At 37.7% G+C, this 24,897-nt stretch overlaps 1 protein-coding gene across 11 annotated transcripts in view; it reads left to right on the top strand.

Annotated features, from left to right (window-relative positions):
* NLGN1 (neuroligin 1) overlaps window positions 1–17,235 on the top strand; it is a 427,380-nt gene extending 410,145 nt beyond the window's left edge. For 8 of the 11 annotated variants that reach the window (XM_015638001.3, XM_015637998.3, XM_015638003.2 and 5 more), the window contains 3 exons: window positions 4,813–5,025; window positions 9,923–10,712; window positions 11,702–17,235. In XM_015638001.3, coding sequence (XP_015493487.1) covers window positions 4,813–5,025; window positions 9,923–10,712; window positions 11,702–12,524 — 1,826 coding nt within the window. In that variant the 3' untranslated portion in view covers window positions 12,525–17,235. The remainder of the gene's footprint in view (window positions 1–4,812; window positions 5,026–9,922; window positions 10,713–11,701) is intronic. The other 3 variants (XM_015638004.2, XM_015638008.2, XM_015638006.2) reach the window with 1 other exon arrangement.
* Window positions 17,236–24,897: the final 7,662 nt, after the last annotated feature.

Genomic DNA, 24,897 nt, shown 5'->3' with positions numbered 1-24,897 from the left:
AGTGTTGAACTAAAGTCCTAAGAAATAAATCCAGAGGGAATACAAATTCTTGCCTCAAAAACTACTCTGTATTCTTCCACTATGCTTTGGTGCATTTATACTTGTACCATCTAACATTTGCTTTTAACAAAATTAAAGCTGGCATTTGACTGCACAGGGAATTGTAACTGGAAACCTAGCTAAGTTATTATAACACATGCCTAAACAGGTGGGTAATATTAAAGTCTTAAGTGTTACTGCTTTCAGAGACACAACTCTTGGAAAAAGCCCTTTAAGCATGTCAGACCAGTTTTTATATGCTCTTGTGCTTTATTTTTAGAGTAGCATTTGTTGTTGTGTATTTTCTCACAGGCAGATATTTTTTGGTGTGTGTCCAGCAAGATATTCTGCCCCTTGCTTCCTTTCAGCCACGAAGGTCACTGGATCATCAAACACTCATATGGACAGAACTCGTTAGAGGGATGATTTGGGTCTCTTGTGATGTGAAATGGCATTTTCATACCCACCAGCCTGCACCTGGTCTCTTATTGCATCACTGGGTTGCAGCAGTCCCTTACATTAGGAAAAAAATCTGTCTTAGCCTCCCTCTCTGCATTAATTTGAATCTTCAAATTTGGCCAGAGCTTAAAATAATTCAAACTACCTAAGGTTTTCAGCTAAGTATTTTAAGTTTCCCAAGTCCATTATTTTATTTACTCTTTAAAAAAATGCTGGAATCATATTAGAAAAAGATTTATCTGAATGGCAAGCAGAAATCATTACCCAGGCAGATAAGCCTATAAAGCATAAAAATTTATCTTAATACAAAATAGAGGGCCTGGTTGTGGCACTCTCTGCATATTTGTCTAACAGACATGTAACAGAGAAATGGTCCAAATGAGCTTAATAAATCTCTTTCTTAAACTCACAAAAGACCACATCCTCAATTCCATAATTCTATTAGAGTCTGCTCCTCTGGAGGAGATAAAAGAAGAGATAACCTCTCCATTCAGAATATAAAATAGCAATTGTTCAGCTGATGATTGGAATATTTCCAGTAGAAGGACTTAATTATGGAACAAAATTAGCTCAATCTGACCTTTTTAGAGAATAATGCAAAACTAAGTTTTTTTGCAAATGTCTTCCTGGAATAACTGAAATAAGGAATAATTTACTTCCCTCTTTTTACAAGAGCAAAAGGTGGCAGAATATGATAGCAGCATTCTTGGTGAGATGGCAATCCAAGGATAATAATAAGACAGTATGTGCAGAAAGAGATAATATATTTTAATAGACTAGCTGATACAATTTAAAAACAAAGAAACTTTCAGACACACAAGACCTTTTCAGCAAGAACAGGTTTCTCTCAGTGACTGAAAATTGCAAGCTTAATAACTAGATAGTATAATGGTTGTGTCATAGGAATACACCAAAATGTATGGTATCTATATCCATTACCCACTGAAAGCTCCTCTTGGGATGAAGACAAAACCTATTGTTCCAATCTCTGTTTTATCTCTGATAAATAGGAATAAATACCTGCACCCACAGACCAGCAGGCTGGAGATGATGCTGGTGTTAAAACACTTCCCTCCAGATGTTCAGTTCCATGAGTTTATCTGTATTGAGGCACTTCTCACTAGGAGAAAAAAAAAAAAAAAGGCACAAACTGGAAAGAAAAACCTCATCTGTTTTATCAGTCCCATCTCTGGTTTCATGACATTCTGAATGCTCCTAAGCCATGCTGATACCACTGCTTACAAGAAAAAAAAGGCATGAACAGGTGGTGATATTAACAGGTTTCTTATGCTTCTGAAAAATGAGATAGAAATGTTTCATGTCATGAAAGTCAATATCAATCATCATCCATCTTGTGCAGATATGGAAATCAGCCAGTGTGGTTCTTGCTGAGGAGGCGTGAGATATTTCTTTTGCATCAGAGCTGTTGCTCTGGACACAAGTCATAATTTGTTTAATATAGATGAATGAGGAGAATATTACTAGCTTTGTCTTTTTTCTTTTTTTTTTTTTTTTAATAAACTGAAAGCTCCCCCTCCTGGCACATTCCCTGAACTGAATGCAAGGTTTCTGATAGCTACTTTTAGCAACAGGAGATGCATGAAGGTTCTTTAAAAGTAATGCATTTATTGTCTCCCAAGGATTTCCCATTTCCCCATACAGCTATGGGACTCGATATGAACTGATTTGACACCAGGGGTTTGCCCTAAAGCTTTGTCTATAATTTTAATCTGTTGCTTTTCAGGAAAATTCTTATGGTTTTTACTGTGCTGCATATTACACAGAGTAAAGAAAATCACTTTTTCAGAAAGTTTTTGTGTTCCTTCAGAGTGATTGGTGTAGCTCAGCTATAACCCCACCATCCAATTTCCTAATAAATCTATTGGATCTCTTCAAAGCAAAGTTGCAGCTCTGCTGAGAGCAGATCCTGACCAGGCTCAGGGAATCTGAAATGTGATGTGTTTATGTCACAGTTTTGGTAGCTGCTGTAAGTGCTCTCATCTCATTGCTGCCTGTGCTAACCCCTGGAATCAGTGCAGTCACTTGTGTGCTCGATGATTAACTGATTTGTCACTGAATTTCCACAGCCATACACTTTTGCAAAGAAAGGGGAATACTTTTCCAGGGTGTACAGCCACAGGATCCTGCAGTTCCCACAAATTCCTACATTTCAATTCCATCACAGTCCCCAGTACCATCCCTCAACTCCAAGCAGGCTGACAAAGGCAGTGACACTGGTTAGGGAGCTTTCATTAGATTTGTAATCTCATTTGCCATGGTATTCAAAGACATCATCTCTCCGTGTCCTTAAAAATTACTTATGGGGAACAACATTTTACTGGAGCATGAAGACAAGAATGAATGTTCCTGTTCAGGCAGGATTGTGCTGGGGCCATGTTTCACATGCACACCAACCCTCTGGCCACAGGGAGCCTGGAGCAGAGTAAAATAACATCATCATAATCTCAGCTCAGTGCTGAGCTGTAATAGTAAAGTGAGAATGAATGAATTAATTATAACTATGTCTTCCTTTCTAGGCTTCTCCTGAATACCAACAGCGTATTTTCTTCTATGGTAGTGCTGCTCCTTTGCTTTTTATGCAGTTTGATAATAAATATGGCAGGTTTCAATTGTAGAAGAGTGGTTATTTTAAAGTCTAGCATTGTGAAACAATTTACTACAGATACAATGAATGAAGTATGTCTATTAGACTTGGTACATTAGGTCTGGAAGAGGGAAAATTGCTGGCCTGGCACCTTATGCCACTTTCCTCTTCCCTCTCTGTGGTTACAAAAATCAGGATTGACCTACACAAACCAAGCTGCTCAGCTGCTGGGGCAGTGAGGCCAGTGAGCTTTCAGTGCCACTTACAGCAAAGAAGGGCTGTTGGTATAAATGTCTCTGTACATAGGGCAGAACATCAAATGCAAGCTTGTCATTTGAAGCCAAATCAGAGTAATAATAAAGGAACAAATGATATGTTCATTATATCCATGGATATAGGTACACACATATCTGTATTCTTGTTAAGTCTTTGCTACATAGAGGTATACACACATATGTCTTCTTAGAAATGTCTTAAAAGCTGCTTTTATTGTCATAATGAAAGAGTAGGACTCCTTTGAGAGCCATTTGTCTGCAAAACTACTGTAAACTTCCTTTGAGTAGGCTGTCTGCACTCAAGAGAGTTGAATCAGTAGAACTTTGACGAGACTAGAAGACCCACTGATATCTAATTAATGTGGAAATAATTGTTGTAATCCTTGCATTTCTCTACAAAGCATGTAGTGAAAAGCAGTTACACGATTTAGTGAGCATCAAATCAGTTTGATATGCAAATGGAGGTATGGACTACTTCATAAAGCTGGTAGTATTTAAACATTTGTTTATTAAGCTGAGAAAATTGGAAATGTCAACAAATGGGGTCCAAAAACGATGTCTTTTATCAACAGAGACTTTCTCCAGAGTTTCTGCTGTACATCTTTTAGAGTCAGTAGGCTCTAATGACAAGAGTAACAGCAGTGCTAAATGTGAAGGGACTGCTGGGAGTAAAGTGTGGAACAGTCCTTCCTGCACCTGACACATTCCAACACTTTTCCTCCAGGAACAAAAGGGAGCAATTGTAGTGCTCTCCAGATTATCCCTGAGCTCTTACCTCTTTGCTGTTAAGGGGTCATGGAAACTACCTAAATTGTCTTTATCCATTTAATGTAGATTCAATTAACTCAGGTTAATGACTATGGGATGGAGCTCAGGGAGTTGAGAGCTGCTCCCATTGTTCAGCCTGGCTTGTCCTGTGGCATAAACTGCATTTTTGGGCAGAGAAAAAAGTAAAAGACAATGAGTTGCCAGGACAGGATCAAACAGAGTCTACAGGGAAGTGTAATCACTGCATCTCAGGCACATGCAAAGCTCATGGGCTGCATCCAAGTACAGAAAAGCAACACAGAGTTGATCAAATCATTTACAAAACAACCGTCTCTTATCTGTTTCCTAAACTCTTAAACTCAGAACAATCAACACAAAGTCCTTGGGAGTAACAATCTTAAAACCTGTTAAGATTTTGATGAGTATTTAGCCTGGGATGTATCTTCATCTTTGCTACATATATTTGTCATGGCCAAAAGAGTGGATACCAAATATTTTTTATTTCAGGAGAGCAAAATTACAAATTTCTCCCAGGGACATAATGGAAAGTTATGTAGTTGCACGCTATTTAATGGCATTTAGTCCTGAAATCTTACTTGGAAGATTTTAACAGGATCACTCAGAAGAGCCCTTGCTAACCCCTTCTCTTTTCATTTACTTCAACAGGATTTCTGAGCACTGGGGACCAAGCAGCAAAAGGAAACTACGGCCTCCTTGATCTAATTCAAGCTTTGCGATGGACTAGTGAAAATATTGGGTTCTTTGGTGGTGACCCATTAAGAATAACTGTTTTTGGATCTGGGGCAGGCGGTTCATGCGTCAATCTGTTGACTTTATCCCATTATTCTGAAGGTAACCGTTGGAGCAATTCAACCAAAGGTATTATGCAGGTTGCAAATTTTGACAATTTTGGTGTCTGCATGCCACCACCATTAGTACTATGTGATGTTCTGTATATTCTCTTTGTTTCTATGAACTCTTGAGTTCAGCTCAATATTAAGAAACTTTTTAAAGGCTGTACAAGCCTCCTCCTCCCTCAGCTCTTCTGTGCATGTTTAAATTTTGGGTCACTTTCTTCTTTTTCCTATGGAGCTTTGTAGAAACACTTTATAGCAGACTTCTGAACAGCATTTTCTTGGTGCATCATTTTTGTCTCTTTTCTTTCCTACCTAAGGGTGTCTTTTTTGGAAAATCAGTCAGTCATGCTCAGAGTAGATGAGGTCATCTATATTCAGACAGTTGTGAAAGGCGTGTTTAGTTTCTCCTGAGGAGCAGAATTTAAAGAAAACTAAAATGACACAGTTTCTCTTTTCAGGCTAACAGCTGAATTGCTTAAAACTATTATTTTGTGTGAAGGAAACAAGTAACTAGTTCAGAAATCTTTTGTCTGAAACTGCATGGACTTCACTTGCCGTCATCTAATAAAAGAATGGTTGAATGTTTTGCATGCATGATCCAAAATTGTCAAAGCATCCAAGTTGCAAATGGATTTCCTCCTATATGTTTTTTCCTAATCCATAACTAACACCTTTTCTCTCTAGTTGAGGCAGGTGGCAGGGAATTAAAACCATGCTGTTTGAGGCACCCAACTTATTCTTTCTATGATTTTTGCACCACAGTTTCACACAGTGTCTCTCATTTGCATGGCTATTGCTTATTGATCATGTTACTTTTGTCTTACTGTTTTCACATGTTTTTATCTGTATTAGTTTTACCAGGGACACCACACTGTGCCCTGTGCACATAATCCTCCACTAATTTATATTGCTGTATCTCCATGGGGGACTAATTGACTGGCCATAAAAACATAATTCTGCTGACATTAAAAGAGCTGCATTTCCCCAAAGTCATGTTACAAAGACCACTGAGGTCAATAGAAGTGAGAGATTCTTTAGACCATGCCACTGTGCTTTTTTAAATGAGAGAAAAACATAACTTCTACAAAAAGAGTTAAGTGAAAAATAAAACTGTGGTCTAAATTTTAGCCTATTTTTGCAATTTGATTTTTAATGTAATCTTTTTTTTTCTTCCATAACTACCTGAACTTAAATAGGAGATACTGAAAAGAAGATGCTTGTAAGAGCAAGATGTAATCATTACCTCACTGCACTGTGACCTGAGGGTGTCAGTGCACCATCTTCTTTCATCAGAGCTCTAAAAAACAGCTTTATCATCAAGAATTAACTCCAGGTTGAACGAGGACACCTGGTTTATTTTCCCCTAACTCTTTACATGGAGTTAAAATCAATCTTCTTGGTGTAACACGGCATCAGTGCAAAATGCCACATTTACAATATTTGGATAGTCATGTGTTTCCTCTTATCAGCAAATGATACCCTGTCATATCCCAGCTCATGGCCAGAGTTCTGCCAGGAGCAGAATTTGTTTGGGAGAAACTGAGGCACTAAGTTGCCAACACAGCAGATCAAGGCATTTTGAAGGGGTCTGAAGAAGGTTCAGTAAAAGTAAATTTTTGAGGATTTATTTTAAAAGCAAACCCATGCTTTGATGAAATTTGGATTGAATAGAACAACTCACCATGCTCCCATGTATGTTATGTTTCATTTGGAGGTGGTTAAATCTGCCATTAAAAAAAAAGAAAGAAAGAAAGAAAAAAGAAAATATAAATTGGTCAGGTTCAAATAACAAATGTAATTTCTTAACATTTCCAGACCCCTTTTTGTTTCATGTTGGCTCACATTCACATATGAGAGGTGGAGAAGGACTTTTTACAAGAGCATGTAGTGATAGGACAAGGGAGAAGGCTTCAAACTGGCAGAGGGCAGGGTTAGATCAGATATTATGAAGAAATTGTTCCCTGTGAGGGTGGGCAGGCCCTGGCACAGGTTGCCCAGGGAAGCTGTGGCTGCCCCATCCCTGGAAGTGTCCAAGGCCAGGTTGGACAGGGCTTGGAGCAAACTGGGCTAATGGAAAATGTCCCTGCCCATGGCCGGGAGTGGAACAGGATGAATTTCAAGGCCCTTCCAACCCAAACCATCCTGTGATTCTGTGATTCTATGATTATCAAGCAGTCTCTTTCATAAGCTATAAATTCAGAAGCTCTCTGCTTCTGTCATTTCCCTCTGAAAGGTTCCCTTGGCAGTTGAGAGGAAGAATTCAGCCTATTTCAAGATGGAGCTGTTCACAGCCACCCACCTGCAAGTGGGCAGAGAAGCACCCATCTTCACAAAGTGCTCTCAAAATATAGATGAATATATGCAAATTATTATTATTTACTGTGGTGAGACACTGAATAAAGGTCACATAGCACTATGGCCCATTGAACATTTAAATCTTCTTTCCATCAGTCTGAAACCCATAAGCAATAATAATCATACACATTATCAGATAAAAATGTAGTTCTCCATCCTGTGAGGTACAAATTTCTGCCTTGAATTCTGTGACAGAATGAAAATAATTTTTCATAATGTTCATTTTTTCACCAAATGGTTTGAGTGGAGGAATAGCTCTGTCAGCATTCTTCAGCACAAGGAGGGATGTTTAGTTTCACTTCTTTAGATGGTTTTATGGCCAAAGGACTTGACCACTTTTACTTAATCCAGCATCTGATGTTTATGTAGCACTTAGCAAGCCACAGTGTTTGTATCAGCATTTCCTTACACGTAGCTTACACTTTCTGTCCTTGTTCAGACATATTTAATAAAGCAATAAAGTTAGATTTACACAATATGCAAAAACCCACACACATTATAACTTATCATGAAATACATCTTTGTGAAAATTCAGCTTTGTCATTTAGTTACATTTATTACAATGCCTGAATCCTCTGTGGTAATTCTACTGACTTTCAGATGATTTATACTAGCTCAATATCTGACCTTATAAACATGCAAATATATTTTAGCTGTTTATAGCTCAAGTTCATTCTTATTTTTACTCATATCTTACAAGAAAATAATGTCTTGGATATGACTTGTCATAAGTTTAAGAACAGGCTTGAGTTTACACATTTCAGTCTCTACACCTATCTGAAGACTTTTCTATTAGGACCTAATACAATCTAGAATGATTTAAAAATTCCTGAGAAGCTTGTAAAACATTTCCTGCCAGCAACAGATTCCGACTTATTTTTGAGTTTACAGGGTCTGGTGCTGCAATAGAGGCTGTAAAAGCATTTCTCTGATTTGATTTAGGGCCTAGGGAGGTTTTTATCAATAGAAATATGTTGCTTATCAAAGCAAAAGCCATCTTGTGCATTATTGGAATACATTTCTGAGGTAAGCTGAGTGTCCTGACTCCAGTTCCTCCAGTGGGAGTATCCAGCTATTCATCAAGCATTGGAGCAAAGATTCCTGGTGGAATTGAATGAGGCCAGGTGTCACTTTCCATCCCTAAACACCTCCACCAGAGACAGTGGAATGACTCCAGGTGCCCTTCAGCACAAGTGAAACAAACTTTTGACCCATATATCTTAAATCAGCATAACTTTTGAACATTAGAGATGATTTTTTATTACCCAGAGTGACCTATAGGAGGTAGGGTCCAGTATTTTTCAGTAGTTTGTGCAAAAAGTATGATACCAAAATCAACTTCTATGGGAATGAAGAAAAAAAAATCTCACTAAACAGCAAAAAGGGTACTATTACCTAAATATAGTCTAAATACCTATTAAATACAATCTAAATTTCCTAAATATAGTTTCTGAGCAATATTTTACACAAGGTTCAGACTTATAATCTCTTTCAGAACCCAAAGTACCCTTCAAATGGAGTGAAAAAATGAAAAGAGAGCACAAGGAGTATAAGAACAAGGATGGAATTCTGATTGCATTAAAGCCAATATCAAAATAATTATATTAATTCACTGACTACAACAGGGTGAAGCTATCATCCATGACATGTTTTAAAAATCCTTTCAGAAGGGAGAGTAAAACATAAATTTTAACATATTTTGCTATTTCTTTGGGTAAAATTCCTGGTCCAGAGTGCTAATTAAATCAGCATAAATTCAAGTTAATTGCACTGAAGTCTTTGGGATTTACTGCATGTTTATATGCAGTGCCAGATCATTTTCTTTCCCTTAACTGAATACCTGAACATATGTTTAAATCTCTGAATTACAAAGCTAAACAGTGTAAAATACATCATTTCCCTTTTTATGTAAGTGTAATCAATATAAACCTGCCTTTAAAAAGCTCCTTACAAGAAAGGATTTTGACTTAGGCACTTATCAATTTAATAGCTGCCTGGTACCTCCTCATCTATTACTCCAGAATATAAACTTCTGCAGTGATACACAATTTAAAAGCACTACACCTTTCAAACCAAGTTTGAAATCCCAAAGAAAACACTAAAAAGTGTAATAGATTTATTTAACACGTAGTTGTATGCATGCATGCTGCTGATGGCTTGAACAATACCTAAAACTTCAACCCAATTCAGAGACTTGATGGCTTTTCCTCCAGCCTATAAGGTGTTTTAATTTTAAGAATATTTTTTAATCTGATAGTGTTGTCCTACATGAGGTAATGTCACTCTTTTTTTTTTTCCTGAGTTTCTTTTGAAAATCTGTTCCTCAGCTGGACTATATTGAGGGAGAATCATTTGCTTCAGCACATACTGCATTTATTTTATGCACATTACCTGTAGGTACAACAGCAGTCAGATCTCCCCACCCTGTATATTTAAGTACTATTAAGATTCAGGTATCTCTTCTGTTAAAGTTTTCTATTGTTTCAAAGAACTCCTTTGAATCTTTCAAAGTGTGTGGCTGTTTCAAGGTCGCTTCAGTAGTTTTCAAATATTTCTCCCCACAGGACTTTTTCAAAGAGCAATAGCTCAAAGTGGAACAGCTCTCTCCAGCTGGGCAGTTAGCTTTCAGCCTGCAAAATACGCCAGGATGTTGGCTACAAAAGTTGGTTGCAACATGTCAGACACTGTAGAACTGGTAGAATGTCTACAGAAGAAGCCTTACAGAGAACTTGTGGACCAGGACATTCAACCAGCGAGATACCACATAGCCTTTGGACCAGTCATCGACGGCGACGTGATACCAGACGACCCTCAGATCTTGATGGAACAAGGAGAATTCCTCAACTATGACATCATGCTGGGAGTTAACCAAGGGGAAGGGTTGAAGTTTGTTGAGAACATCGTGGATAGCGAAGATGGCATATCAGCCAGTGATTTTGACTTTGCAGTTTCTAATTTTGTCGACAACTTATACGGATACCCCGAAGGCAAAGACATACTGAGGGAAACTATTAAATTTATGTACACAGACTGGGCAGACCGGCACAACCCCGAGACCAGAAGGAAAACGCTGCTGGCTTTGTTTACTGATCACCAGTGGGTTGCACCAGCGGTGGCCACAGCAGATCTTCACTCCAATTTTGGATCGCCTACGTATTTCTATGCCTTCTACCATCATTGCCAGACAGATCAGGTACCTGCATGGGCGGATGCAGCCCATGGAGATGAGGTTCCTTATGTACTAGGAATCCCCATGATTGGTCCTACTGAGTTATTTCCCTGTAATTTCTCCAAAAATGATGTCATGCTGAGTGCAGTGGTGATGACGTATTGGACAAACTTTGCAAAAACTGGGTGAGTACCAGATAATGAATGGTCTTGTAGGCAAACTTTGGATGGAAGGATGTTTTCCATTTGTTATCTCCCTTGGGAATTCCTCTGTACTTGTAGGATGGATAAGAGATTAAGAATTGAGTTGGGTATTTATGTTTACTGTAATGTCCTTTGGCCCACTTACATGTTTTAGGAGAAGGAGGGAAAAATATCTCGGCAGATCCCTTTATGCAAGGAAATTTTAAAATATACACAAAACTAATTAGGGAAACTCTAGAAAAGTGTAAAACTAAGCATTTAACACATTTATATAGTGAAAACTAGCTGTATTAGTACCTGCCTTTATCCCACCACTGATATTTTCATCCCATGAGACAGAAAATTACATAAATATTGCATCAAATATAATACAGCTTATTTTAGTAGCATATTTTGTCTTAAATTCTCGCTTCTGACCACAAAATATGTGACTTTAAACTTAGAAAGTTTTGCCATTTTCATTAATTCTTTTTTTTCACAGGAGTTCAAAAACCTTGGTTACATTTGACCACTTATTTTTTGACTATGCATTGCACTGAGTTGTGCTCTGCCATGATCCTTCCCCTCTGGAAGGCCACAGATGATTCACAGGAACGGAAATGCAGAGTTGTATGGACTTTATGCTGCCAAAAAAGACAAAGAAAATCTTAGTGTTCTCTCACACTGGTCTCTCACAGACATTTGTCCACATCACCTCACTCCCCAGGCAAACTTCCCTCAGCAGCACAAGGTTTCACTGTGAGACACCAACATTCTGGAGAACCAGAGAAGTCACTGAAGTATGTGTAAAAGAAAAGTTCTTTTGCATAATGCTGTTTCTAATCAAGATTATTAAGGCCTCTAATTTTAGGGAATAGCACTCTGCTCCATCCAAAGGCAGTCTTAAATATTTAGTCTAAAATCTTAATTATGTTAATGTTATATTTCCATTTGAAATGCTTTGTAACATTGGAGATATCTTTTTCTTTTAGTGACCCAAATCAGCCAGTGCCGCAAGACACAAAATTCATCCACACAAAACCAAATCGTTTTGAAGAAGTAGCATGGACCAGATATTCTCAGAAAGACCAGCTGTATCTTCACATTGGATTAAAACCACGAGTTAAAGAACACTATAGGGCCAATAAAGTGAACCTTTGGTTGGAACTGGTACCTCATCTGCACAATCTTAACGACATTTCACAGTATACCTCTACCACAACTAAAGTGCCATCGACTGATAATACTTTCAGACCCACAAGGAAAAATTCTGTTTCAGTTACTTCAGCCTTTCCTACAGCCAAGCAAGATGATCCCAAACAACAACCAAGCCCATTTTCAGTGGATCAAAGGGACTACTCAACAGAATTGAGCGTTACTATCGCAGTTGGCGCATCTTTGCTGTTCCTGAACATTCTGGCCTTTGCAGCGTTGTACTACAAAAAGGACAAGCGGAGACATGACGTCCACAGGAGATGTAGCCCACAACGTACCACTACCAATGATCTCACCCATGCACAAGAAGAGGAGATAATGTCCCTCCAAATGAAGCACACTGACTTGGATCATGAATGTGAGTCCATCCATCCACATGAGGTGGTTCTTAGGACCGCCTGTCCCCCAGACTACACGCTAGCTATGAGAAGGTCTCCTGATGATATCCCCTTAATGACACCCAACACCATCACAATGATCCCCAACACTATACCAGGGATTCAGCCCCTACACACATTCAACACATTTACCGGAGGACAGAACAATACTCTGCCCCATCCTCATCCCCACCCCCATTCACACTCAACAACCAGGGTATAGCCAGACAAGACGAAACAAACTTTATTTTTTGATGGATTACAGTAGGTGATATTACTGAAGATTACTTGGCTTTCAACCTACAAGACTCTTACTATTTAAATATGGAGGAATATTATGTGAATATACATATCAAGAACATTTGGGGTTTTGAAAAAAATGAATTGTACATATATCAAATGAACTTAAGAAACAAACAAAACAAAAGGAAAAAAAAGAAACAAAAAACAAAAAAAACCCAACTGTTTGCAATTGCTTGAAGCAGTTGTCCTGAATGATACTTTTTCATTCACATTCAAGTATTAATTTTTTGAAGATTTAAGTTACATAATGGAATTAGGCATGTGCAACACAAACAGGAAAGAACTATGACTGAAAATTTTAAAAACCTATAAATATGCACAAGGGACACACTAATGGAATGTCAGATAATTTTCACCAATTTTTATTTGGACCTGTTTTCTTGTGTAGACCATATTTACATATTTGAATAAGTACACAAAGCACCAATGCTGTTAAGGCCTTAGAAAGGGGCTCATGCTGAATTCTGCCAGTCAGAGAAGTTTTACAGCCTGGCAGGTACAACATTATCACATAAGTGCTGTCAGTATAAAAGTTGTGGGAATAAAGGAAACTGGATATTTTTAGCACGATGTGCATGATAATTTATATGCTTGGTGGCTGTGCTGCTGATTAAGCCGTAATTAAAATTCTTCTCATCCCATTGGAGTTTTTAATAGAAGCTTTCTCCATCAATTGGCACAACCTAAAGAAGTTTTTTAAAAGGAGCAAAAGTAATTACAGTACAGTATTTCATGGTAGCCTGTGAAAGAGAGGGGATTGCAACAGTTCTTAAAGGTATTTATGGCATTCTAGATATACAGTGGTGGACCCTCCCTGAGATGAATCCCAGACAAAAAAATGTATACTATTAATGTTCTTTTTCCTTTCCACCTAAATAATTTCTAACTTTGAAATAACTATAATGGAATTTCCTTTGATGAAGGATTTATAATTTGCTGTGATTTAGTTACAGAATATTTTGTTCAAATTGATAAGGTAAAGTGTGTCCAAAAATTTAATTGCAATGACATTTTGCCATTTAAAAATGCCCCAATATTACTGCTCTGATTACACCTTTCAGTTTATTGTTTCAACTCATGTTGCATGTTACAAAGTTTAATTATAATACTTTGATATAATGTTAATTCCCTTTTTGCTATACATCAGTTTTGTCATTCCAATTAATTCTCTAGACCAGATGGCAAGAGTGTAGAAAAAGAGGGTGTATGAGAACGGGGAGAGAGCCAACAACTGGAAATTTAAAAATCTTGATATTACATATGTTTGTGTGATTTGAAGTGAATGTTCTAAAATCACAAGAAATTTTTCATTCCCCTGTTGCTTTCCAGTAATTCTATACCATGGTCCTTTCAAAACGTTTGTATATGTAATCAGATGTACATTTATATAAAAGAAATAATTGAGATGGACTTAAGAGCACATCCCTGATAAATACTTTCTCTCTTACCTGTACTATATTTCTATTAGACTAAAGTTATGTGATTTTTTTTTACATTTTTTCAAATTACTAGCAATTTTGATAGTTTGTAAGATAATGCGAAGAACTTTCTCTGACAAACTAACTGCAGTAACAGAAACATTTCTTTTCAGTTACTCTTTTTCAAGAATGAAAGCTTATTACACACAAAAATTGTATACTACTTGATGGAAAATTACTTTGTATTTCTTGGCCATATTACTGGTCACTGAGTGAAATAAAGATAATCTGGATAACGAATATTATTCCAATGTTAAGAGACCTGATCTTTGCTCATTAAAGAGCTAAAATGTTTATTGCTGTTTTGTCATTTTTTAATGAAGTAATGGTAACTGTCTCAAATAAAGAGTAATATCTTAAGACCAGTCTGGTTTTTGAAGACATGAGGATGCCTTCTACAATTAATAAAACTAAATATTGATGGGCCAGCCCCACCACAGCCATTTCTTACAGAAATATTGATATTGTGACTGTCATCACACATAAATCTCCTCCAGATTTCAGGAATGAGTTAAAAATGCAATATCAACACAAAAACAAAACAAACACAAAAACAAACAAACAAACAAAAAAAAAAAAGGTGAGGAACAGGCCAAATTGAAATAAATCTGCAGTGTTCCATGATGGGAAAAAAAAATCACCTGGGTTTTATTGTATTATATTTTTTGGGGGGTGATTGAACTTTTATTATAAGAGATTGTTGAGAAGTTTAAAGCCTGTTTGCTAACATTGAGAGAGATATTAAAAATTAAGATGAAACCAAAATAAAGTATTGCAATTTCAGTTATTTTGCCTGCCTATTTAACAAACAAACAAAAAAAAAACAAAAACAAAACAAACAAACAAACAAATTAAAATCATGTACTTACTTAGTACTTGTTACAGTCCCCAGTTTTAAATTAAGGTATTTTTGTAGAAGCATAAAAAATAGTCTTCAGAATCCAGGGTGGTCTGTGTGCAATTTCTGCCTGATGTGGTTGTGCTTTTAGACTGTGACCTGCCAATGTAAACCAATAAAAAGAATTGTCTGCCATCTGATAATTATTGTTTAATAAGAAGATTGTATTTTGCTATGTTGATGAAACAAAACAAAAAAAAAAATACAAAAATATTGATGGCCATAAAACAAGATATTAATGAAATATGATTTTATGTGCTTTTCTTAACTTTATCAAAACCAAAATAACTTTCTACTATAGTTTATTTGTGGCCATATATCTATATATCTCTATATATACAGTATCTGGTAATTGTTTACTTTTATTAGTTACAAAATAAATGATTTAGGTAAACCAAGCATGACACTACACTTTATTTCTGTCAGCCAATAGTATTTAAAATGTGAAAGATAAAGGCAACAACACAAATTTTTGTCACTCCTGTTTGAAAAAGAAAAAAGTCCATTCCTGTGATGCAGATACTGTGAATGATATTTTAGTGGCTACTTTATACTGACATTACAGCAGCTGGCTTTCCAAAAGTAAGATGGTGTCCCAGGTTTTAACATTAAGAGCAAGAGATGTTTTAAAGGTGAAATGAAAACATAAGAAATGGTTTTGGAATATCTTCATGTGCTTCATGGAACATAAGTTTGTTCTTTTTCAAAATATTTTATCTATTTGATTTGTTTTTCATGGTAGCCTACACAAAAGCAAAACTGAGTGTGATATTTAATTTCTTGTATCATCCTTGGACCAGATTTCCAATAAAATTAGGTTATCAGTCAGTCTTTGGAAGTTCAGTAAAAATATAAAGAGCCTGCATTTATTGATTTCACACTTTTGTAAATATGTTTGCAGACCTTTTTAAGAAAATGTATTCTACCATTTTGAGAAAAGAAAATAACAATGGAATCATTGTCTCGTTTATCTATTCAAATTACAGGCAATATAATGTGCTGTGCTGACATTTCTAGGAGAAATAAAACCGATAAAAAACGCTTTTTTGCTCGATGGTATCTCAGTTGGTCATACCTGGTACTCTCCACCCACGGAAGACTTGCAAGGCATGGATGAACTTCCTGCAAAAAATCCTCCATAGGAAAATGTAGTTGTTATTTTCGTTGTCTGTACTAAACATGGATTCCTGTGTCACAAGTCTTTAATTATCAGTTATTTTGTTACTCAAACACCCTGAAAACTGGATGAATAGTTGTCTAACAAATAAACATGTTACAGTTTTAAAGACACCACTGCACAGAAAATGCTGGAATTTCTGTTGCCTACTTCACTAGGAGATGAAACAGCTGACTTCATAGGAAGCTGTCAAACATCCTTTGATGTTTGGAAGTTGTTGCTTTTTCCCTGTGATTAGTTTAAAATATTGGCCTTTCCCTCCACCTTTTTTTCTAATATTAAACAGTTACAGATGGTCGCTTTTTAATGTAAGCGAACGTTAGATAATTTAATTATTATTGTGAAAATGTGCTTCCAAATAAATTAGATTAATGGGAAATTCCCTTCGGAGGTTTTGTTATTTTTCATTCAAAGCTCTTGTCAAAATATCTGTTGCAGCAGTTCTGCATTTTTTTTTTTTTTGGTTTTTCAGTCTGCAAGCTAAGGGACTTTCTCCAAATAGCATTAAAAATCTCTTTTTCTATTTGAAATAATGACAGTGTAAGATTAAGATGCCATCCTGAGGCCTTCAAATAAATATGAACAATTTGAAACGTGGCAAATGGACTTTTACTCTAAACATTCTAATTTGATTCCATTCTGGCACGTCAATACATTTGTATGCAGACCAGAAATCAGCAGCATTTGATAAGGTGTTCAAGAGAACTTCACAGCAGAATCGATGAGTTCATCACCAGCCATGCACAAAGTCCCTTTTCTCACAGGTTCTGTTCATGCCATTGTATAATTAATTTCTTATATACAGGTTCAGTAAAATCTTAACTTGGTGAAATGGGAAATTGGTAGAACAAGGTAATGAACTTTATCTGGTGGAAAATGTTTAGAATAAAACCTGTTGAGAGTCACCTAGGAGGTGTAGATTTTTATATGCAACCTGGCTTCATTCCTTTTTTGTCAATATTATAATTCTCAGTAATCTGTACACCTGGGAAACCATCATTTCTGTAATAAGCTTTAGTTTTGATAACGAATTTAAGTATTGTATGTAAATTGTGGATTAAAACCTGAGTTTTGTGTCCCTTTGCTGCTGGGATGTATGAAAAACCTCATAGAAGCACAACAAATTTGTACAAGCAAATTTTATACAGTCTCTTGAAATTTATTTTGTTTTCATTTGAAGAAAAAAGTACCATCACAGCAGTAGAAGACATGTATTTGTCCCAGAAAATGCCTTCTTGTGTATATAAGCATTGCCTCTACATGCATACCCACACACAGCCAATAAAGGAGATTTCAAATCATGTAACCAAGCAGGGAATTTTACCTTTTTGCACCATTCACAGGGGTGGAGGTAATGCCTGCCCCTCATCCTGCACTCCCCACTGTCACTGAGCAGCTGATCAGATGATGACAATGTTTTTAGCTCCAGCTGAATTAGCATTTATCGTGGGAACACGGGAATCAATGAAGCCCTGACAATTTACACCAGCTATTGATCTGCTTCTGGACCTTTAATGTTCATTGTCTCACTGCCCAATTTCACATATCTTCTCATGCACATGAGCACCCACTCACAAAAACTGGTACAAATATAACTATCCTGATTTATGAGCACTACCAGACTTCAAAATGTGCTTTACAATATGCTTATGGATATTTGCATGTAAGGCTAAAATTCAGAGGGAAAAGTCTTCAATATTAAAAAAAACCCAACCAAAACCCTGAAATTACATGGATGCAAAGAAAAGATTTGTACCAGAGTCTGCAGCCTTAGCATGCTGTAGTATTTTTTATGTTAAAATCTATACAGAAAGGAACATTTAGTTCTTCCTGATCCTCAAATCTATATGTTGACCTATATGTCAAAGACACAGTGACACTTCACAGCAGTTGGAAGTCTGCTCTGTTCTGCTCCATTCTGGAAGGGAAGAGACAGACAACCAGGCCACATGTTGCTATAAATTCAGGACAGAAATAGCTGGATTTTCTCTGTCATCTGAATTTTCCCCTTTCAATGTCAGCAAGGCCAGGCAACAACATCTGTGAGCTGAGCTTTATAATGATGCCATTAAAAAATAAAAGTGTAGTTTTCAAACCTGTAGGGGATTTTTGCTTTACAGCTATAAGAGCCAGTTTGTTTCAAATGGAAGTTGATACCACTGGCACTCAGACACTACATGGAAGGTTCTAGGAATACTCCATGGTTCATCTGACACCTCGTGCATTCTCAGAAAAAGTTGTGCAATATTTCACTGATTGATGACAAATATATGGTTGTACAGTGTTGGTTTTCCTATTTTTCATAAGGTTACTCCTATGTAGTGGTGATATTCAGCTGAACTAATGAATAAATTTTGCTCTTATTTGCATAGAAGTAAGTCTAGAGCAATTTCATGAAAGTAGGACCTTCACTGCAGTAAATAACACCCAAAACCAATTACTCTTGGTCAGCTAGTAGAGATTCCCTTGTTCAATCACATGCTGACTTTTTTCTTTAACACCCATACATTTGCCATAAATATATTTTTCTTTCCCCAGTTATTAACTGGAATAAATGTACCCTGCTCTCCACAGAAGATGAAGATAACAGGAACATCATTCCTCTTGTGAATCATGAGTTCACTGACCAAGAGCAGAAAATGTAATAGAAGAAAAACAACAAGCCAGGGTTTGGGGGCTGGGTTTTGGGTTGGGTTTGTTTTGGTTTTCTTATAGGCTGTTTTCAGTGTCTTCATTCTCTGAAGGCTGACCAGAAGCCAGCAAAAGATAAAACCTTAATTGATGCAGCCAGGAACCCTTTTGGGCATTTTTCTTTTGACTTGTCCAGGAGGAAAGAGCAGGGTTAAATTCATGAAAAGAGATGTCTTTGGAAAATCACTCCCAGCCATATTTCTGAGATACACCACAGAAGCATGAAAAGACTCACAAATTTTGCTGTGTTGGAAAAAATAAACATTATAAAATGTAATGCAGTATTGATGATAATAATTAGATATCTGATTTTTTTTTTCTGTTTTTTTTTTTTTTATATAAGTAATCCTTTTTTAACAATACAGTTTATCTTAAGTCTAAAAGTGCTCATTGGTTACTAGAATTTAGACTGTATTGTAATACTGCATGTGAATACCCCTTTGTTGAATACATACTTGCCCTGGTTCCATTCTACAATTCAACTTAGGGATTTTATTTTAAAAGTAGAAGCTCTGACTTTTATAAAGTTATCACAGTATGGACTATTGCTAAGTGCAATTTGTTGTCTCCAATTAATTCATCATTTACTTAAATGTCATAATCCTTTCAATTATGATTTTTTTTTTTGTTTCCTTACAGGTTTTGTTAGGATTTTTTAAAAATTGTTTCTTCTGTGATAAGTGCAATTTTGTTCTTCATTCCCTCTCACATCACTTCTACTGCCTCACACAAATTCAAATATTTGAATTAATTTAAATCTGTTTTCTTCACTTAATTTTATCAGTGTTCTTGTTCCTTCAGGTGGGAATTTTGCTTTAAATTGTTTTACTTGTAATTGCATATCTATCCACGGATATTAATTTATATAATTAATATAATTAATAATGAAGTCCCAGCTAGAAGGACTTCTGCTCAGGGTGGGAATGGAACTCTAGGCTGCTCTAGTGTCTCCAGCATCCAGTAAGGGCACTGGCAGCATCTCATGGTACAAGAATGCCTTCAGTCAATGATAGGAATGTGCCAGGGAGTTCACTCAATCGCTGAATTATCCACCCCACCCACACAAATGGTAATTTTTCCCTCTGAAAGTTGCCAGAGGTGCAATTTCACAGGGAACTTGGAGCTAAGGCAAGTGTGTGCCTCCAGACATGAGCAGAGAGGCTCATAAACTGCTTGCTAGATTAGAAACTTAAAAATGAACACCTTGCAGCTCGTGGCCACACTTCAGACAAGTGCTGCTGTGTTTTTGTGGCTGTGCAGGGGCTCAGAGCTTTGTTCTGGAGTGGGTTTTGTTGCAGTGCCTGTCTGTCCCGTGGAGCTGAGCCCCTGCTGACCCTGCAGGAAACAGCCAAACTTCTGCTGACTGCACCTGGGAAAGATGGGCCCCTCCTTGCAGGAGGAATGAAATACAGATGGACAGCATTAAACAAATTTTCTACTCTTCTATTTTTTTATTTTTGATTTTTTTTAATTCGGAACAGCCCTCTGCTTCCTTCTTAAAGGAGCAGGAGGGTGGGAGTTTGGGGTATGATTGTAGGAGGTGTTTCTGCTGTAGGTCTGTGCTGGATGTTGAAGGTTCTCAGCATGAAATTCTTCCTTCCTAAATTTAACCACCAGTGCTAGGTGCCTAGTGTAGGAATTTTAGTATTAGATAAATTATCATCTACTGGTTATCTGTTTTTCCTTGCTGCCTAAGAGAGAACCAAAAGGAAGTGAACAAATTTACTATCCTTTCTGTCTTTCAGCTACACTTAACTATGAAAGCCTGACACAAGCAGTTATTTGTACATACATATGTTATTAACAATCATTATTCTTTCAGTTGCATAGATCAGAATCACAACTTTTCATACCCAGTTTTTATTTTATTACAATGTGCCTCAGGCTGAGGAAGTAAGACCAGCAGTGATCAGAATTGAATGGCATGAAGTAATAAAAAAATCCTCACTTAAAAGGCTTTTTAGTGTAGAAACCTTACAATAGTAAGCATAGCTACGACTGGGGGAAGCTGCACATGGCTTTTATAGCACAGAATGCATTTCAGAGTGGATTCTGCCTTGGCATGCTTAGATGGGCTGGAGTAGTTCTTATTTCCTTTATCTTTATAAATAGCTCCAAAATGAGATAGATGCATCCAAGATCAGGCACAGTGATGAGGTTTACAACAATTGCCAGTTCCACAGTGCTTCGTTGCCTGTGATATTGCTTTGTGAGGGGTAAGTCCCATTAGGAGCGAGTTAGCAAGGTGGAAATGCAGAACAGAGAAATGCCATAGGGGAGAGAGAGCAGGGAAGAGGAGCTGGAGGAAAAACACCAGCCCAGAGGAGTGAATTTTGGAGATCAAACCACTACTGAGCAGTCTGGCACACCAGCAGAAATGGGGCTTCTTGTAGCACTTGGTGAGACTGCTGTGTTTTGCCAGTTTGAGCTTCTTTGATCAAACAGGCTGATTCTCCTCAGAAGTTAGCGTGGGTTTAGACACATTTAGCACACAATAGCTGCACTTAACAAAAAGGACTGGCTGCCTGTTCTGATGCAAGGGAGTCCTTATTTTATGCAGTCAGACATTCCACTTTCTCCTAGTTTTGAGTGTGTTTGCAGGCTTCAAACCTTTGTCTAAGGACTACCAGAGACGATAGGAACAGCAAGAGTTCACATGTGAAAAGGATGAGAGTTGTATTTTCAAAAACTGCCCCAAAGCACATGGGGTTTTGTTAGCTGTAAGCAGCATAATAAATTATTTCTGTCAGCTTAGCAGCCTCCAGTTACACTGTCACAGTGACTGGCACTATTTTAACCTGTGTTGAGCATGAAGATATACAATAGCTGCATTGATGCCAAGCATTTGCAGAAGGGTTTACATGAGTATTTTTAGACCTCTGTATGGTCTCTGACATCCATGTGACAAGCACTTAGGACCACAGGATTTATAAAAACATACTTTAGAGCAATACTACATATAAATCATTGTAAACTTATTTTACCAGAGAGAGACCTGATTGTCCTGCAAATCATTAGGGCTATTAAGAGAGCTATGAAGAATATGATCACTTATGTCTTGGAGAGGAGCTACAGGAATGCCTTGGCTGCATTTGCTCAAACCTCTGAACCTCATGCTGTGTGTTGAAATCAGATTAACTGAAAAGCTAAAAACAAACAGAACCAAACACATAAAGCTGATAGCAATATTTGCCACATGCTGAGGTCAAAGAGGTGTAAATCCTGACAGATATTGATGGCTTCATTGCTTATGAAGCTATTAAACATCATCCCCTTAGAGGAGAGATCAATAGGAAAAGCACCAGCTGAAGGGGACTACCTGTGGTGCAATCAGCACCAAGTGCATGTCCATCCTGTTATCTGTAAGGCTTCTGTGAAGCTCTTTCTCAGGTTAGAAGTCAAAGCTAGAAAATTATGAATTTCAGATAACAGCTGTGAGCATTCCTTGGACACATTGATTCCAAGATCTTCAACAAACTCTCATTTATTTGAATAATTTGCCAAGAAGTTGTCGTCTTGTTAACCCAGATACTGGGCACAGCAGCCTTTGGTTTGCAGTAGAGGTGTTTGGATTGGTATGATTAAACATGGTTCACATCTGATCAGCAGAAAATAGCCTTTTTCAATATTGTGCCCATTATCTGTGTGTCCTTACCTTCAGTCCTGCATTCTGTGTGGCATTTTCTGAGGAGGAGAGCAAAGGAGCTTGTGCAGAGCACTTACCTGGATATTAACTGTTTGACTTTCACAAAGTTAATGAAGAGCACTTCTGGGAAATGGGAGATGTCTTGTCTTTCATCCTTGACAACAGGAATTTCCCTGCTGGCATTCAGACAGCTTCTGCAATTAGATTTGCATTAATATCTACTCTATTTTCCATCTTCATTCTTATAGGTACATGCTAATGAAACAAGAAATCTTGAACGTTCTTGTTCAATTTTGAGTGTAAAATTGTCTTTGCCTGGCTGATGTTAGTGACACACAACCCTGGGATGTTGTGAGGCTGTTGCACAGGTGCACTCCAACTTGGTGACTGGAACAGAACTGCTCTGTACAAGCACTGTGATGGTGTAAGAAAACATCTGGCTTTACACCACAAATACTGCAGCTTCCCTAGCTCCTCCAGCTGTCTGGGCAGTGCCCAAGTCTCACTGGGAAACCAAAAAGGCCATCAGAAGGCAGCACTGGGACTGGAAAGCATCTCTGTGCAGGTTGGTAAGGATAGGGGGTCTCAGCCTTCCACAGGGAATTTACAGGCATTGGACAGAAACACAGCAGGAGAGAGCAACCAAAGAGTTTATTTCAGTTTTTTATCAGTGCCATGTTGGTAATAGAGCTGTGGGCTGGTGTGCAAAGGAAACATAAACAGCAAATTAAATCTTGGGAATAAATCTTAAGAAAAAACAAGCAAACATTTTCAGAGCTTAAAATTTTCATCTGAACTGTTGGCTTTCTGGTGACCTTAACTCTCACAGCTGTTACCTCTCAGCAGACCTTCTGTGGTTTTGCTGCACACTAGGTGACAGCAGCTAAAATTTTCAGCTGGTTGTTTCCAAAGTAGAGCAGATCTGTAGCTTCTTCACAGTTGACATAAATCAGGTTGTGAAGCTGACTTTGTAATTTCTGTGCTCTGTCCACAACCCCTCAGGTAGGTGCTGAGTTTATTTGTTTATGGATGTTCAACCTGGGTCTGTGTTGCTATGGTCAGAACCTGATTGTGGGTGGTGAAAACTGATCAAACTATAAAGAGCTGATCTTGAAATTTGCAGACTGCAAACCTTTGACACCCCATCTAGACAGTTATGTAGGATAGACTACATTTTCCCCATAATGTAATGCTATATTTAAAATGCCATCAACAATAGATAGTTGCATAGAAGAAAGAAAAGTCTCATTAAAAATCAAAGACAAAGAAGTGCTACAATAATTTTGCCAATCATTTATTTTTTGGTTTAGGAAAAAAAAAAATAGTTCATATTTTCTTTGGTCAAATTTAGTAATACCTTTTAGTAATGTATAGAAAAATAGCCCATATTTTTCAAAATTTTTACAAAATTACATTGCAGTTATTATTCTGAATGAACTAGTTTTGTTTTACATGTTTTCACCAACAAAAAGGAAAGAATAGTAATAAACCATCATGATTCTCTGTCCCATGGTGGTGCCTGTGAACTGGAAAGGGGACAGTGGCACTGGACCTTTTTCATCTCTATTCAATGGCAGATGAAGGACAGGAAGGCACAGACCCACTTTGTTACTGTCAACAACCCCACTCCAGCTCCTTTCCACGCAGTCCCCCTAACTTGGACAGATCTGTAACAGCATGAGCTTGTGCCCCATTAGGCAAGAGTTAAAACTCACAATTAAAAAAACTAACATTTAATTTCAGAAAGTGGAGGCAGGCCAGAATAACCCAGAGCAGACAGCAGGGTCAACAGCAGGCAGAGTCAGTAAATTGACTCTGTCTGGCATGAGCAAACTTAGGTAAGTGCTGATTAGGCAGGTCCTGTAATGTGCCTTTTGTGGAAACAAATTCAAGCTGCAGCCTTCCGTACACAGCAGATGATGGGTTGTTACTTAAAGGTCTGGGAAAGCAGCTTTCAGCCCCTGAGCTTGTCAGGAAAAACAGCAGGAGGATGCAGGAATAATGAAAACAAATATACACTGAGAACTGGGTGGGTAACACAGGTGCAGAAGTCAACAGTGTGACGTGTCCCAGAAGGTATCACAGGAAACTGCAAAGTCAAAGCTGTACCAGGACACCCAAACAGCTTCCTTCTATTCATTACTTGCTGTGCTTAGGTCCTGACAGGGCAAACAGCATCAGTTATGCTTTTCTTCCCCTGATCAGGGCGGGCACAGCTTTAAGATGCTTCCTCTCCTTGGAGAAAGAGGCTGTGAAACTGCCCTGGCTGGTGGAGCTGGCTGGAAGGGGAGGAAAAGCAGCAGCAGCGCTGTGGGGGGAGCCTGCAGTCCATTGACAGGTGGCATCAGCAGCTGGAGCAGAGCTGATCTGCAGCACAGATAGATGGTGGTGGGTGTTCAGGCT

The sequence above is a fragment of the Parus major genome, chromosome 9, assembly GCF_001522545.3.
Source record: "Parus major isolate Abel chromosome 9, Parus_major1.1, whole genome shotgun sequence".
NCBI lineage: Eukaryota > Metazoa > Chordata > Aves > Passeriformes > Paridae > Parus > Parus major.
Note: the sequence above shows the minus strand (reverse complement) of the source record. Positions and strands in the feature narration are given on the sequence as shown.